We start from the raw sequence: 15503 nt of genomic DNA on the forward strand, positions 1-15503 counted from the left end.
ATATTATTAAGGATCTACTTAAATGAGGTTCCAGTGTGCCAGTGTGGCCATCAACAAAACACAGACATGAGGAAGTCATGGTAGATGCTGTAAAATGAATGACGATCATACCACCATGCCCCAGCCTGAGCAACACAGTGAGAGCCTGTCTCAAACAAACAAACAAACAAAAAAAAGACTGTCTTTAGTTTTAGGTGAAGGAGTTTGTTGTATCTTTCTCTAGTATGTGGAATTTGCAGCAGTTGGAGAATATTATTAAGGATCTACTTAAATGAGGTTCCAGTGTGCCAGTGTGGCCATCAACAAAACACAGACATGAGGAAGTCATGGTAGATGCTGTAAAACTCAGTGTGATGGCCCTTTGAACTCACCTCTTATCATTCATCTCCGTCAAGTTGTACTTATGGGACCAGAATACATATAGTGGTAGTTGCTCTAGGAACTGGGCTTGAGGGATTGAAGAGCCAAAATGTGCAAAGAATAGGGAAATAGGTATATTCATAAGTTATGAAAAGCAAGAGAGTGGAATATTCTCCTGAGGAACCAAGACTAGCTAAATATCCAGATGTCAGTATCATGTTATTCATGATTCAAGGAAGGACACTAGATTATTGTTTTTCATCTGATGTTTTTATATATTCGGTCCAAAAATGAAAGGATCATGGATAACATAGACTTGAACCAGAGGTGGCTTCAGAATGATATCAATAGCCCAGTTCACCTCTTCTTGATGGTATTATCACATCAGGGATAAATTGGAGTTTAATGATTTGAAAATGATCCTAAGTTAATTTGATCTCATGGGTGAGCAAAATATATAAATTTTGTTTTAATTAAAGCTAAAACAGGCTGGGCTCAGTGGCTTATGCCTGTAATCCCAGCAATTTGGGAGGCCGAAGTGGGTGGATCACCTGAGGTCAGGAGTTCGAGACCAGCCTGGCCAACATGGTGAAACCACGTCTCTACTGAAAATGCAAAAATTAGTCAGGCGTGGTGATGGACACCTGTAATCCCAGCTACTCAGGAGGCTGAGGCAGGAGACTAGCTTGAACCAGGGAGGTGGAAGTTGCAGTGAGCTGAGATCGTGCCACTGCACTCCAGCCTGGGCAACAGAGTGAGACTCTGTCTAAAAAAAAAAAAAAAAGCTAAGACAAGGTGATCTCTGTAAATTTAGGACAGAGGGCTACCTCCAGTCTTACAACTTACTAGTTTAGATGTTTCTCAGTCCTTACACTCAGAAACTTTGTTTTGTTCTTTTTGTTTGGGCTAATAAAGTTACTCCAGTGAAAGACCAAAGGTAGATATTGGCAAGTCTTCCTAATCTGACATGGTGAGTTTCCATGGTTCCCCAAGTGTGGCTGATAGGTTTTTCCACAATCAAGTGAGTAAGGAGGGCACATTTAATTTTATTTATTATATGAGAAACTTGTATCATTTTAAATCTTTAAAATGAAATTTTAGAAAATAATTTTAACTTACTTTTGTTCCTTTATATTTCTGCAATGGTTCAGTGTGGTCTTGAGCCTCTCTGATATTTTCTCATGCAAGTTAATTTGGTCTTTTCCATTTGTGGATTTTGACATCACCTTTGACTTTTCCTCTTTCAGAATAGGAGGGGTCACTCTTTCCCATGTATAGAATCACAGCTATAGAATTCTCACTTGAGAATTCTGAAGAGTAACTATCATCTAATTTCCCACTATGTGACTCTTATAATGATGTATTAGACATTCCTTTAGTAGAGATTGTAATTTCCAGGAGACCAGGAGGGTGGCTTGGGTAGTTTTAAAAGAAAGCCATTTGGATTAAAGAAGACAGTGTGTTGACAAAAGTCCTAGATGGTTCTACTTCAAATGATATTTGTTTAAAAACTGAAATAATATTTTCTTTGGCTTCTGGCCTCAATTTTTTGGGTGTTTTTTTTTTCTGTTGTGGTTCATTAGCTTTTATCTTTATGAAAGAACATTTTATCTGCTTACTCAAGTTGGTGGGAGGTAACCTGACAATCCCAAGAAAAATATATTAAATTTTACTCTATTAGCCTTGTCACATGAATTAGCCAGGTGGTTGCCTTACTCACCTAGACCATAATCTTGGCAGGTTTTATAACCTGAGTTGGGGTGGGGCTCTATCAAGATTTAGATGAGAAAACTGAAGAAAATTTCTGGGAGGGACTAGAAGCGGCGTGAGCTCAGAATGCAGAAGTAGCTCCTGTGAGTCAGTATACTACAATATGGCCTGGAGTGAAGTGTGTCCTCCCAAAGGCAAGTCCAAACAGTTCACACCTCTTATTAGTCTCTCTTGGGATATAATGTAAGTCAGGATAGCAGAGAAATTAGAGATTTAGAAGCTAGCAGCTCTCACCAGTTGTCTCTCAAGTCTTGAAGTGGCTTGATAAACCTCTAGAACCCAGAGGTGTGAAGTAACCTTAGTTGTTGTGTTACTACGACCAAACACACCTCTGACAAATGCTTTCACCATAGAACAGTTTGGTGCTTTGCTAGAACACCTTGAGTTTCTCAAAAAAGCATAGAAATAACAATCAGGTATCTAATCCACTGGTTTGTCCTTTCTTTCCCTGTTAACTGACTCTTCTTCCCTTCAACTCCACAGGCCCCCTATGTGCTGAGAAATGAGGTTCTCCACATTAGCAGAGGAGAGAGAGCAACCATCACCACCCAGCTGCTTGACATCCGAGATGATGATAACCCACAGGATGTGGTCGTTGAAGTAATCGATCCTCCACTTCATGGCCAATTGCTTCAAACACTTCAGTCCCCTGCAGCCCCTATCTATCAATTCCAGCTGGATGAACTTTCTAGAGGCCTTCTCCGCTATGCTCATGATGGTTCAGACAGCACATCCGATGTTGTAGTCTTGCAGGCGAATGACGGACACTCCTTCCATAATATACTGTTCCAAGTGAAGACCGTGCCTCAGGTAGGTGTCATTCCTAGAGTTACAGTTTCCTTGCACCTAGATGTGAACTTCTACTGTTGATATTATTTTATGATACTCACAAAGTTAAGATGTGAGTAGTCATTCATTTAGTCAAATATAACCTATTATATAGAGGGTGCTAAATATCTTGTTAGGAGCACCCTTGATATGAAAGACCTGTCCCCATGTTCTCTACAAATTGGGACACTTTTGAACCTTTTTTGTTGAGGTACTGCTATAAGAACGTGTTATTATCCATTAATCCTTTTGTCTCCTGCCTGAGCATAACCATAAGAATCAAGATATTCCTGTTTTTATCTGCCCTTCAAAAACAGCTCATGAGGCCAGGCGTGGTGGCTCACACCTGTAATCCCAGCACTTTGGGAGGCCAGGGCAGGTGGATCACGAAGTCAGGAGATCGAGACCATAGTGGCTAACACAGTGAAACCCCGTCTCTACTAAAAATACAAAAACTTAGCTGGGCACAGTGGTGAGCACCTCTAGTCCCAACTACTAGGGAGTCTGAGGCAGGGGAATGGCGTGAACCCAGAGGGCAGAGCCTGCAGTGAGCCGAGATCGCACCACTGCACTCCAGCCTGGGCGACAGACAGAGACTCCGTCTCAAAAAAACAAAACAAAACAAAAAAACAGCTCATGAAATGTGAAGTTCATAGTCAGATAATCTGAATGAATCAAAAAAGGTGAGTTCAGCCATTCTGTTGGCTCAACCAAAGAAGGATGAGCAAACTCTTTTGGTAATCCTAGGGATCTTTGCCCTAGGAAGTAGGAGCCAATAAAGAGCATTAGGCCGGGTGCAGTGGCTCATGCCTGTAATCTCAGCACTTTGGGAGGTTGGGGTAAGAGGATCACTTGAGCTCACGAGTTTGAGACCAGTCTGAGCAACATAGAGAAATCTTGTCTCTACTAAAGGTTTTTTTCTTTAAAAATTAGCTGAGTGCGATGGCATGCATCTGTGGCCTTGGCTACTCCGGAGGCTGAGGTGGGAGGATCACTTTAACGCAGAAGTTCGAGGTTGCAGTGAGCTGTGACCACACTACTGCACTCCAGCGTGGATGACAGGGCAAGGCCCCATCTCTAAGTAAATAAAGGAATAGCATTTTTGCTCAGCTTGAGTCATTGACATGCCACCTTTTTATATTTTCGCCATATCCACAAGCAGCTGTACTATTATTTACTTAATATTTTTCTTTGTATCAACTTACTTTTTATTGTAGCCTCATCCTAATAAATACTACTTAGGAAATCATGGGCTTAATGTAGAATTATACTTTTTTTCTAAAATATGAAAATTAATACATAACCATTCTACAACATTTTGTCCATATGCTACCGAAAATGTTTTTGGATACTGCAAATGAGATGGCTCTCACACTTTAGGAAATACTGGACTGAGACATTGCTAGACCAAAGGGACCTGGAAAACATTTTCAAAACTAGATGATATTTCACTGGATGCCCTTTTCTCAGTTGCATCAAGAATGACTCTTTCTCATGATAGTAGATGGGAAACATAATTCTTAAACAACCTTTTATTTCAAATATCACTGCCTACTGAGGTGTCATTAATGACTAGATGGAGAGACTGATTTGTTGATGACAGTGTAAAACCACTCGTCACTTTCTCATCAGTGATCACTCAAAATTTACGATTGATCCGACTGAGCCTCATGAAGGTGAACAGCTGAATCTAATACGGTCTGCTAGGTAATTTCTCAGTTTCCTGTCTCGTTATTTTCAGCTGCTGAAAGCAGTGAAGGTGGCATAAGAGAGATGGGAGCGAGTGAAAGCTGATGATGTGATGGAGTTGGCAGATAGCCACCTTGCAGCTCATCCTAATTATCACACTCTTGTGATGGCCCTGGGAGATGAGGTTTAGTTCTAGAGAGATGAAGTCTAGACAGACAAAAGTTTTTGTTTCTTCCTTCTTGGTTTCTTTCCAAAGGTTGTTAGAGGATTTCAGTGCCACCCTAGCAGCTGCCTTTCCTATTGTGGCTTCCATCTCCATGTTTGGAGCTCAGTTCAGTGTATTGCACAACCATTTTGTATGGAGTGGCCCAAGATGGAAGGGCATTTCTAGGGTTTTAACTGCTTTGACTACCAGAACAAAACCAAGAAAAATGGAAATTTAATTCATAAATAAAGCACAAAGCACAGAGTTTTGGAATCCTTGTGACTTGTGAGTCATATAGGTATTTTTTGTGTCTGTGATTCCTGAAAAGTGAATTTAAGTTGTGCTCTGTGTCCCTTTTCATCCCTCTCTCCTGTATTGCTGTGATTACCTGCCCATGGATTAGAATAATGAAACCCATGACCAGAGCCTCAGCATTCATCAGGATGTACTAATAATACATTCGACTGCAATATTGGCAATATTATACAAATATGCAGTATTTTTCCTTTTCAGAATTCAAAATATTTTTTCCTTATATCTCTTTTACTGATCTTTACAATGTCTTGGGGAAGAAGGTTAGAGTAGAGGCTATGGGACCTTAATTTTTCTAATGGGAATTCTATTATGGGTAGAAGTGTTTCTTTTTGTTTTGTTTTTGATATTAGGCACTAAAGTTTAATGGGAATTATTCCATTTGATCTTCACAATCACTCTGTGATGTTTGTACAGTTATTATCTCTAATTTTCCAAAAGAGGAAACTGAAGCACAAAGAGGTTGAAAAACATTCATTGTCATAAAGGTACTTAGTGCTGGAGCTATGATTTCATCTCAAGTGTGTCTGCCTTCTACACTTAACCATGAGACTCTTTTCATTCTAGCTAGGAGTTTTCAATGTGTTGGTCATATATATTCTTATCCCCTTAATGGATAGAATAAAGACAGTAATTTAGTCATTTTCTCAATGTTCTATCCAAGCTGGGCCCCAAGCCTTCTGTAATCTTTCCTCTGAACTCACCGCATCTTGTTACAGGTGAGAGTATTTATAAATGTTAAGTCTTCTGGGCCCAAGAAGAAAAAAGTGCCTCAACTCTTATGGCTTCTTGTAAATGCATTGTCAGACATGACTGATTTCATTCTAACAGCCATTAGGGAAGATGGGCATGTAAGTTCTTACCCTGTGGCTACCTAGTTATTAAACCTGGAGTGAGACTGATTATTGGCTGATGTCTAACTGATAGTTTAAATGGAATGGCCAAGTGGCTTGTGTTTAATTCCTAATGAATGAATGTACAAATTAATCCTAATATCATTCAACAGAAGACACAACCTGTCAAGGTAACTAGGGAGGGATAGAAAAAGCAAGCTCTGTGTGAACAGAGACTATTCCAGTCTTACTCTCCCAAGCAGAGCATATCGTAGAAATTCAGTACATTTTTTTTTTGGATGGATGGGTAATGGATGGATGTAATGGCTTGAGTGAGGCTGGCGCCTGTGTTTCTGCCTTCCAATCCATCTCTTGCATCAGATGAGAAGCCCTTGGGGCACCTCCACAATAGCCCACCTGGGAATGAGTAGAGGAGCTGTCAGTTCAACCCTTGTTTTTCAAGTTCTACATCACTTCCCTCAAACTTATGTTTTTATCTTTGGCCTGATAGTGAATAAACTTGGCCGCCACCTCCAGCCTTATACTGAGTTGCTGCGGAGAAAATATAACCAGGACTGATGTTGAAACATGTTCTGTTGGGGGAAGGAGGCAAAATAAATAAAACAGATTAAAAAGTAATAAAGAATGCATTGCTGAACAGGCTTTCATTAATTGGGGAGATTACTAAACCCAAGCCTGCTACAGATATGATTCTAAACCAATTTGACATTTAATAAGGGCTAAAATGTGGACAGGGAAAATTCATACTTATTGGTGGGCTTCTGTTACTGCTGAGGTTTCAAGGAATTGTCTTCTTTTTCATTAATTAAGATACCTCTGGAAATCAGGCCTTTTCTTTTTCCACTCTGGCAATACATCTGATGATCTTTCTGAACTTCTTTGTTATTCTTTGAGCAGTATTTTCTGCAACTGGGTAATGCTTTAATGTCAAAAGTCCCCAAGTGTCATGCTAGGAACTGGATGGAAAATTCTATTGCTGAGAGTCCTCTCTGGCTGTTTATCTGTGGTAGGGCTTGTGTACAGAGAAATAGCCCTGTGGTGATTTCCCTCAATTTCATTAATGCCTACCTCTCATTGGTTGTCTTGCAGGGACACAGTTAGTTTGATAATAGTGACATTTATGAGAATTACAAACATCAATGGCATAAAAATGTTTATTTCTTATGAGTAAGAGCCTATATCATAAATAACTAAATCCTTGCCGTATATGAGGGTTTCACCTTTTGGGGGGTTTGATTAGCTTATTCAATTCAGTGTCTCATAAGGTGCATAATCAGAAAATATTTCCTTAAATATACATATACTGGTTGAAATCTACATGGAGCAAAGGTTCTATATTCTTGACCTGAAATAGCAAGCTTCTGGGGCTCATACACACATCGACAAACACAGAAACAGTTCAATTATCTTTCCCGTTTTCTTTATGCTGGTAAATTTCACCACACCACCCCACATGATCTTTTCCACAGTGTCCTTTGAGATTAAATTTTAATAGCTATGATATAAATGAGCTCTTGCAAATTAAGGTATATTTTTACAGAACAAGTAAAATTATAAGGTCACTGTTATATTCAATGTTAGTCATTTTCTATTTAGTGAGGTTTAAAACTTTTATCTTGAATGTTTGACCTGGGGTTAGAGTACATTATCATTTCAGCTAACGTTTCTTCATTTATGACTCAACCTTTAATTTTGGGGGGAAGTTTTCATTTTGTTTGTGAGTTTTTTTTCTCCAAAAGATGGAGGTTTATGACATTATTTCTGGTTTATAACATTAATATTTTTATTTATAATATGATATGTAATGGCTAAGCTTTATTACCATTTCTGCATGCCTATTGTTCTATCAGATGAATTAGAAGAACTCTGTAATTTAAAGCACTGTTTTAATCATATCCCCAGTTTTACTTGTTGGGATTTTATTGCCTGCTAATGTGGTCCTCTGGAGGATCTATAAAACATTACTGGGCAGATTATTCACTTGGTAATATAACTAATTTCTTGAACTGGCAAGGATATATACATCATGTGCAGAAAAAAAAATGTGAGGAGATAAAAAATTCAAAATGTCAGAACCATTGGGAAAATTAGGTTAAAATTTGGCTTTTTGGATACCTTAAATGTAAAAAAGATGATATATATCCTTCTATCCATCTCTTCTTGAATCTTCCCTGGACCCTTTCCAAAAGAAAACAATAAGAAACAAACATGTTCATCATGATGAGTGGGAAGATTGATGCTTCTTTCTTTTTTTTTTTTTAAAAAAATCCCTCCTTTATTGAAGGATGATTGACATGTAAAAAGCTCTACATATTTAATATATACAATTTTAATTTGAGGATAAGTATATAGGCATGAAACCACCACTATCCAGGTCTTAATCATATTCCTAACCTCATAAAGTTTTCTCCTGCCTTGTTTACGAATTTTTTGTATTATTTTTTGTGGTAACATAAGCTGTACTATCTTAGCACATTTTAAATATACTATATAGTATTGCTAGTCATAGGCACTATGCTATATAGTAGGTCTTCAGGACTTACTTATCCTTTGTGTATCTACTGCAGGTTTTTCTTCATGATTACCATAAGGGTTACATAAAATATCTTATGATAGTCTATTTTAACTGAAACTTTGTACTTTTTGACCATCTATCTCCCCATTTCCCCTTTCCCCCAGCCCCTTGCAACTGCCATTCTACTGTCTGCTTTATGAGTTTGACTATTTCAGATTCCACATACAAGCAAGATCATGTAGTTATTGTCTTTCTGTATCTAGCTTATTTCACCTAGCATAATGTCTTCCAGTTTCTTCCATATTGTTGCAAATAGCAAGATTTCCTTCATTTTTAAGGCTGAATAATATTCCACTATATATTCATTTATCCACTGATTGACGTTTAGGTCAATTCTGTATCATGTCTGTTGTGAATAATACTACAATGAACGTGGAACTGCAGATATCTCTTCAACATACTGATTTCATTTCCTTTGGATGTATATCCAGAAGTGTGATTGCAGATCATGTGGTAGTTTGTTCTTAAGTTTTTGAGAAGCCTGCATAGTAGCTGTACCAATTTACTTTCCTCCCACCAATGCACCAGGATTCCCTTTTCTCCAAATCCTTTTCTCCAAATCTTTTCTCCAAAGATTGTTTTCTTTATACCTTTATAAAAATAGCCATCTAGCAAGTGTGAGGTAGTTTTGCTTTGCCTTTTTCTCATGATTATTTATGCTTTTCATACACCTGTTAGGTATGTATATGCCTTCTTTGGAGAAATATCTATTTAGGTTTTTTGCCCATTTTTAGGTTATTTGAATTTTTTGCTTTTGAGTTGTAGGAGTTTCTTATATATTGTGGATATTAACCCCTTATGAGATATTGGTTTTGCAATTATTTTCTCCCATTCCATAGGTTGCCTTTTCATTTTGTTGATTGTTTCCCTTGCTGTGCAGATGCTTTTTAGTTTGACATAATCCTGCTTGTTTATTTTTGCTTTTATTTCCCATGATTTCAGTGCCATATCCAAAAAATAGTTGCCAAGACCTGTATCAAGGAACTTTTCCCCTATGTTTTCTTCTAGGTCTTTTACAGCTTCAGGTCTTCTGTTTAAGTCTTTAACCCATTTTGAGTTGATTTTTGTGTATGATGTAATTTCATTCCTTTGCGTGGGATATCCAGTTATCCCAACACTATTTATTAAAGAAACTGTTCTTTTCTCCTTTCCTTATTTTATATTATTTGTGCTCTTGTTGAAGAATAGTTGGTCATAAATGTGTGGATTTATTTCTGTGCTCCTTATTCTGTTCCACTAGTCTATGTATTTGTTCTTATTCCAGTACTATAATGTTTTAATTACTGTAACTTTGTAATGTAATTTGGAATTAGAGAGCGTGAGGCCACCAGCTTTGTTCTTGCTCAAGATTGCTTTGGCTATTTGGGCACTTTTGTGGTTCCATATGAATTTTAGGATTTATTTTTCTGTTTCTATGTAAAATGCCATTGGAATTTTGACAGGGATGGCATTAAATCTGTAGATTGCTTTGGCTAGTATGGACATTTTAATAATATTAGTTCTTCCAATTTATAAACATGGGATATATTTGCATTTATTTGTGTTTTATGCAATTTCTTTCACCAATATTTTATAGCTTTCAATGGCATATCTTTCACCTTCTTGGTTAAATTTATTTCTAATTATTTTATTCTTTTGATACTATTATAAATAAGATTGTTTTCTTTCATTTCTTTTTCAAAGAGTTTATTGCTAGTATATGAAAACACAACTGATTTTGCATGTTGGTTTTATATTACTGAATTTGTTTATTAGTCCTCACGGTCTTTTGGTGGAATCTTTAGGGTTTTCTACATATAAGATCATGGTGTCTGTAAATACAGACAATTTAACTTTTTCCTTTCCAATTTGGATACATTTTGTTTCTTTCTCTTGCCTAATTGCTCTGGATGGGATGGCCAAGGGAGATACTTGATATGATTTCAGTGTTCTTAAGCTTGTTAAGACATCTTTTGTGGCTTAACATTTGTTCTAACCTGGAGAATGTTCCATATGTGCTTGAGAAGAATATGAATTCTGCTGCTATTATATGTAATATTATATATGTCTGTTAGGTCTGTTTGTTCCATAGTGTTATTCAAGTCCTCTGTTTCTTTATTGATTTTCTATCTGGATGATCTCTCTATTGTTGAAAGTGGGGTATTGAAGTCCCCTACCATTATTTCATCGCTCTTTATTTCTCCCTTCAGTTCTGTTAACATTTGCTTGATTTATCTAGGTGTGCTAATGTTATGTGCATGTATATTTACAATTATTACATCTGCTAGGTGGATTGACCTCTTTATCATTATATAATACCTTCTTTGTCTCTTGTGATGTTTTTTGACTTCAAAGCTATTTTGCCTGATATAAATATAAGCATCTCTGTTCTCTTTTGGTTTTTATTTGCATGGTATATATTTTTCCATCCTTTCACTTTCAGCCTATGTGTATCCCTAAAGCTAAAGTGAATCTCTTTATAGGCAGTTTATAGTTGGATCACACTTTCTGTCCATTCAGCCGCTCTTATGTTTTTTGATTGGAGAATTTAATCCATCTACATTTAATTGTTGATAGGTGAGGACTTACCTATTGCCATTTTGTTGTCTTCAGACTTTTTGTAGTTCCTCTCTTCCTTTTTGTCTCTCTTGCTGTTTGCCTTTGTGATTTGATGATTTTTTTTGTAGTGGTGTGTTTTATTTATTTCTCTTTATCTTTTGTGTGTCTACTGCAGGTTTTTTCTTCATGATTACAATGAGGGTTACATAAAGTATCTTACGGTAGTCTATTTTAAGATGATTAACTTATCTCCAATTGCATACAAAACTATTTACTTCTCCCTGACCCTCACCATTTTATGTTACTAGTGTCACAATTTTTATCTTTTTATATCATATATTCATTTTTAAAACTTGTGTTTATAGTAACTTTTAATACATTTTCTTTTAACTTTTATACTAGAGTTAAAACTGACTTACATATCACCATTACAGTATTATTCTCACTTTGATTATATTCTTAGCTTTTCCAGTGAGTTTTATAATTTTATGTGTTTTCATGTTGCTAATTTGTGTCCTTTCATTTCAACTTGAAGAATTTCCTTTAGCATTTCTGGTAAGACAGGACTTTAGTGGTAACAAACTCCATCAGCATTTGTCTGGGAAAGGCTTTCTCTCTCCTTCATTTCTGAATGACAGCTTTGCCTGGTAAATTATTCTTGATTGGCAGTTTTTGTATTTAAGTGTTTTGAATATATCGTCTCATTCTGTCAGAAAACAACAAGGTTTCTGCTGAGTAATCCACTGATAGTCTTATAAGACTCCCTTGTATGTGACAAGCCACTTTTCTCTTGTGGTTTTCAAAATTCTTTGTGATTAACTTTTGAGAATTTATTTATAATGTGTCTCGGTAATGTCTTCTTTATGTTCAATCTATTTGGAGTTCTCTGGGCTTCATGGATCTAGATGTTTCTTTCACTTTACAGATTTGGAGAGTTTTCTGTTATTATTTCTTTAAACAAGCTTTTTGCCCTTTGCTCTTTCTCTGCTTCATTTGGAATTTCCATAATAGGTTATATTGGTTTATTTGATGGTGTCCCATAAGTTCTGTAAGCTTTGTTCATTCTTTTTTATTTTTGTTGTTATTATTCCTCTGACTGGATAGTTTCAAATGATCTGTTTTTGTGTTCATGGATTCATTCTTCTTTTTGATGGAGTTTGCTGTTGAAGTGTTCTATTAAATTTTTCAGTTCAATCATTGTATTATTCAGCTCCGGAATTTGATTTGTTCTTTTTATGATTTCTATCTTTTGTTAAACCTTTAATTTTGTTTATGTGTTGCTTTCTTGAATTTGTTTAGTCATCTACTTTTCTCTAAGATTGTTGTGCTTCTTTAAGATGTCCACTGTGCTTCTTTAAGATGATTATTTTGAATTATTTGTCAGGCAGTTCATAAATCTTCATTTATTTGGGGTCAGCCAATGGAGCTTTATTTTGTTCCTTTGGTGGTATCATGATTTCTTAGTTTCCTTTTTATGTTTCTTGAAGGCTTGCATCGTTGTGTTTGCATTTGAAAAAGTGGTTACCTACTCCAGTCTTTACTCTCTGGCTTCAGGAGAGAAAGACCTTTACTAGTCAACCAAACTAAAGATTTGAAGGCTTTCTCAAACTTTTTCTCTGGATGTGCCTGTTTCACTCCTCTTCTTCCCCCTTCAGGGGAAGTCTTATGATTCTGTGCCTTCTCTTGATCCTGCACCGTCAAGCAGGCTGCTGAGAGCCTTTATTTATTTTCCTCATGTCAGTTCCCTGAAGTAATCAAGGTTGCATGCCTTCTACCCAATTCAGCAGAGTCAGGTAACTGTTGATGTATGTGTTTGCTGTCTGCATGGGCTCATGTGCACCATCTGAAGATCCTGAGTGTACTCTCTTCAGGCGGGTGTGGGGTGCTGGCTATGGGAGGGGGTACATGGATTACTGGGGTACTTGTTAGCTAGTTTGTGTATCTGCAGGTGAGGTATCTTACAGGGTTTGTGAGCATGGCTCTTGGTGGAGCCCATTAGCCAGTTAGCATGATCTGCAACTGTTTGTTGAGATCTACATAGTGGTTACTGTAAGCCTCTGCTTCTCTTCCCTATTCCTTACTGTCCCTAGACAGCTGAGGAGACGTATGAATCCCCTCAATGTTCTGGATGGAGTGAGACAGAAGTGAATCTCTTAGGCAGCATCCCACAAGGCTGGGAAAGCTGAGCACTCACTTCAATCTTACTTTCCTCTGTAAGAGAAATTGTGGACTGAAGTGGTCTCTCTTGGCCTTGAGTTGTGCCTACTTGGAGGAGAGTTTTGGGGTAAAATGAAACTGTGTTTCTTACCCTCTTCATGTATCTATTGCTGAATTTTTTTCTTTTACTCCACTGGGATACTAGAAACTTTCAGCTAGACCCCAGGCTCCTATGAAGGTATTGTCATCTGCAGATGGTTGTGAAAATTAGTGTTCTGTGCAGGTTTTAGAGCTGGAACCTCTTGTTCTGCCATCTTGTTGATTTCCAAGAATTACACTTCCCTTTCTCAGTGTTATCTGTTTCTCCTTATATACTGCAAAAAAATCATTCAGAAATGGAGGCATATGTATTACCCTGTTATAGACATAAATATTCTAAAGGCTTAGCTGTGAACCTTCAGGAGAACCACTCTAGAACCATTGTGATCTCTACCTTGGACCATGCTTTTCATGCCTTAGTATTTCTACACAGCTTCTGGGGATCTTTTCAAAGTACAGATTCTGATTCGGGAAGTCTGTGGTGGGACCTGAGATTCTGAACATCTTAATGAGCTTCCAGGTGCTGCTAGTCTCTGCACACTGAGTCACAAGGTGTATTGTCTAAAAAGTTACACTCACAGGAATTATAGAGAATTGTGTTGATAAGTATAGCAAGATGGAGATATAGTGGGCAAGCCATCTGGGAACGTGCATTCACGTCACACTGCTTATTTGCTTAGAATCTGAAAAAACCACATTGCCTACTCAGTCTAATAATGTGGTTGTTGGCATGTGACTGATCTGCATAACCAAAATCATAGTTCAGTAGACTGCTGCTATTAGAAAGATTTCTAACAATTAAGAAACCTGGGCCGGGCACAGTGGCTCACGCCTATAATCCCAACACTTTGGGAGGCTGAGGCAGGCAGATCACGAGGTCAGGAGTTCAAGACCAGGCTGGCCAATATGGTGAAACCCCATCTCTATTAAAAACATAAAAACTAGCCAGGCATAGTAGTGGGCGCCTATAAGCCCAGCTACTCAGGTGGCTGAGGCAGGGGAATCGCTTGAACCTGGGAGGCAGAGGTTGTGGTGAGCCAAGATCATGCAATTGTAATTGCACTGGGCAACGAGAACAAAACTCCATCTCAAAAAGAACCTGGGCCCAAGTATATCATGGTATATAAGACTGCTGGAGTTAATACAGCCTTTTCCCTCAGAATTCTGGTAATTATATACAAAGTTTTTTATATGTTTTTGTTTTCTAAATAATATGCTATGTCAATTGAGAAAGGAGAATATTCTCTGGGATTTTGCCCCGAGCACCAATCAGGATAGAAAGTACCTTTGCTACTGTTCTCGTGGGCAATGTTTGACTCAGCTTCCTGGTGTATATATGATGACAGTAGCCATCACTGACTCCTGAGAGGTGAGATGCTCAAGGGCCAAGTGAGCAAAAGAATAGATGTTGTTTTCTCTTCAGAGTATTCTTCTCCTGGGAGTGGTGTTTGCTCTGTTCCATTTACTGGCATATTTGAAAGTAATAATAATATAGAAAACCATCCCTTCTAAAATGCCCTATGTTAAAATATCAGACTTGTTAATTTTTGAAGTGTGAAAACAAATTGAAAACTGAACACTGGCAGCCTCCCTAGTCTCATTTTGTGGAAAATGTCAATTATGAGGCTTTGGAAGAGGGTGTGTGCCTTGCAAAGCAGGAATGGCAGCACTTTTAATGATACTAGCTTTAGTAATTAAAATGATTGCCTTCTCAGGAGTGCTGAATAGCTGATTCCTTCCAGCCAGCTACTCATAACTGTTGTTGATTCACTTTCAATCGGCCATCAGGTCCTGTCAGTTCTGCTTCTGTGGTGCTTCTAGAATCTATTTCTGTCTACAATGAATTTACCATTGGATTTACCACTGCAATTACCCTCTCATAGGCCCTCATTTTCTCTCCCCTGAGCCATTAAATAGCATCTTCCGCTCTGGATTTATCTCAGTGCTAGTCACTTCCATCTCCTGCCATTGGAGCTGGCTTTCTAAAACCTAGATCTGGTCATCCCATTTTCTTCCCTGGAGACTCGTGCTGACTTTCCAGTGTCTATGAGATGAATTGAGACTTTTAGTGTAGCTTCTATCTTCTACTAACCTTCCATAAGACAGTGTCACTTTT

General features: G+C 37.6%; 1 protein-coding gene across 1 annotated transcript in view; it reads left to right on the forward strand.

The window, feature by feature from the left end:
* Window positions 1-15503, forward strand: part of FRAS1 (Fraser extracellular matrix complex subunit 1) — a 455628-nt gene that overhangs the window by 289996 nt on the left and 150129 nt on the right. The window contains exon 29 of the mRNA XM_011941729.1: window positions 2614-2940. Coding sequence (XP_011797119.1) covers window positions 2614-2940 — 327 coding nt within the window. The remainder of the gene's footprint in view (window positions 1-2613; window positions 2941-15503) is intronic.

The sequence above is a fragment of the Colobus angolensis genome, unplaced genomic scaffold (genome assembly GCF_000951035.1).
Source record: "Colobus angolensis palliatus isolate OR3802 unplaced genomic scaffold, Cang.pa_1.0 Scaffold200, whole genome shotgun sequence".
Lineage (NCBI taxonomy): Eukaryota > Metazoa > Chordata > Mammalia > Primates > Cercopithecidae > Colobus > Colobus angolensis.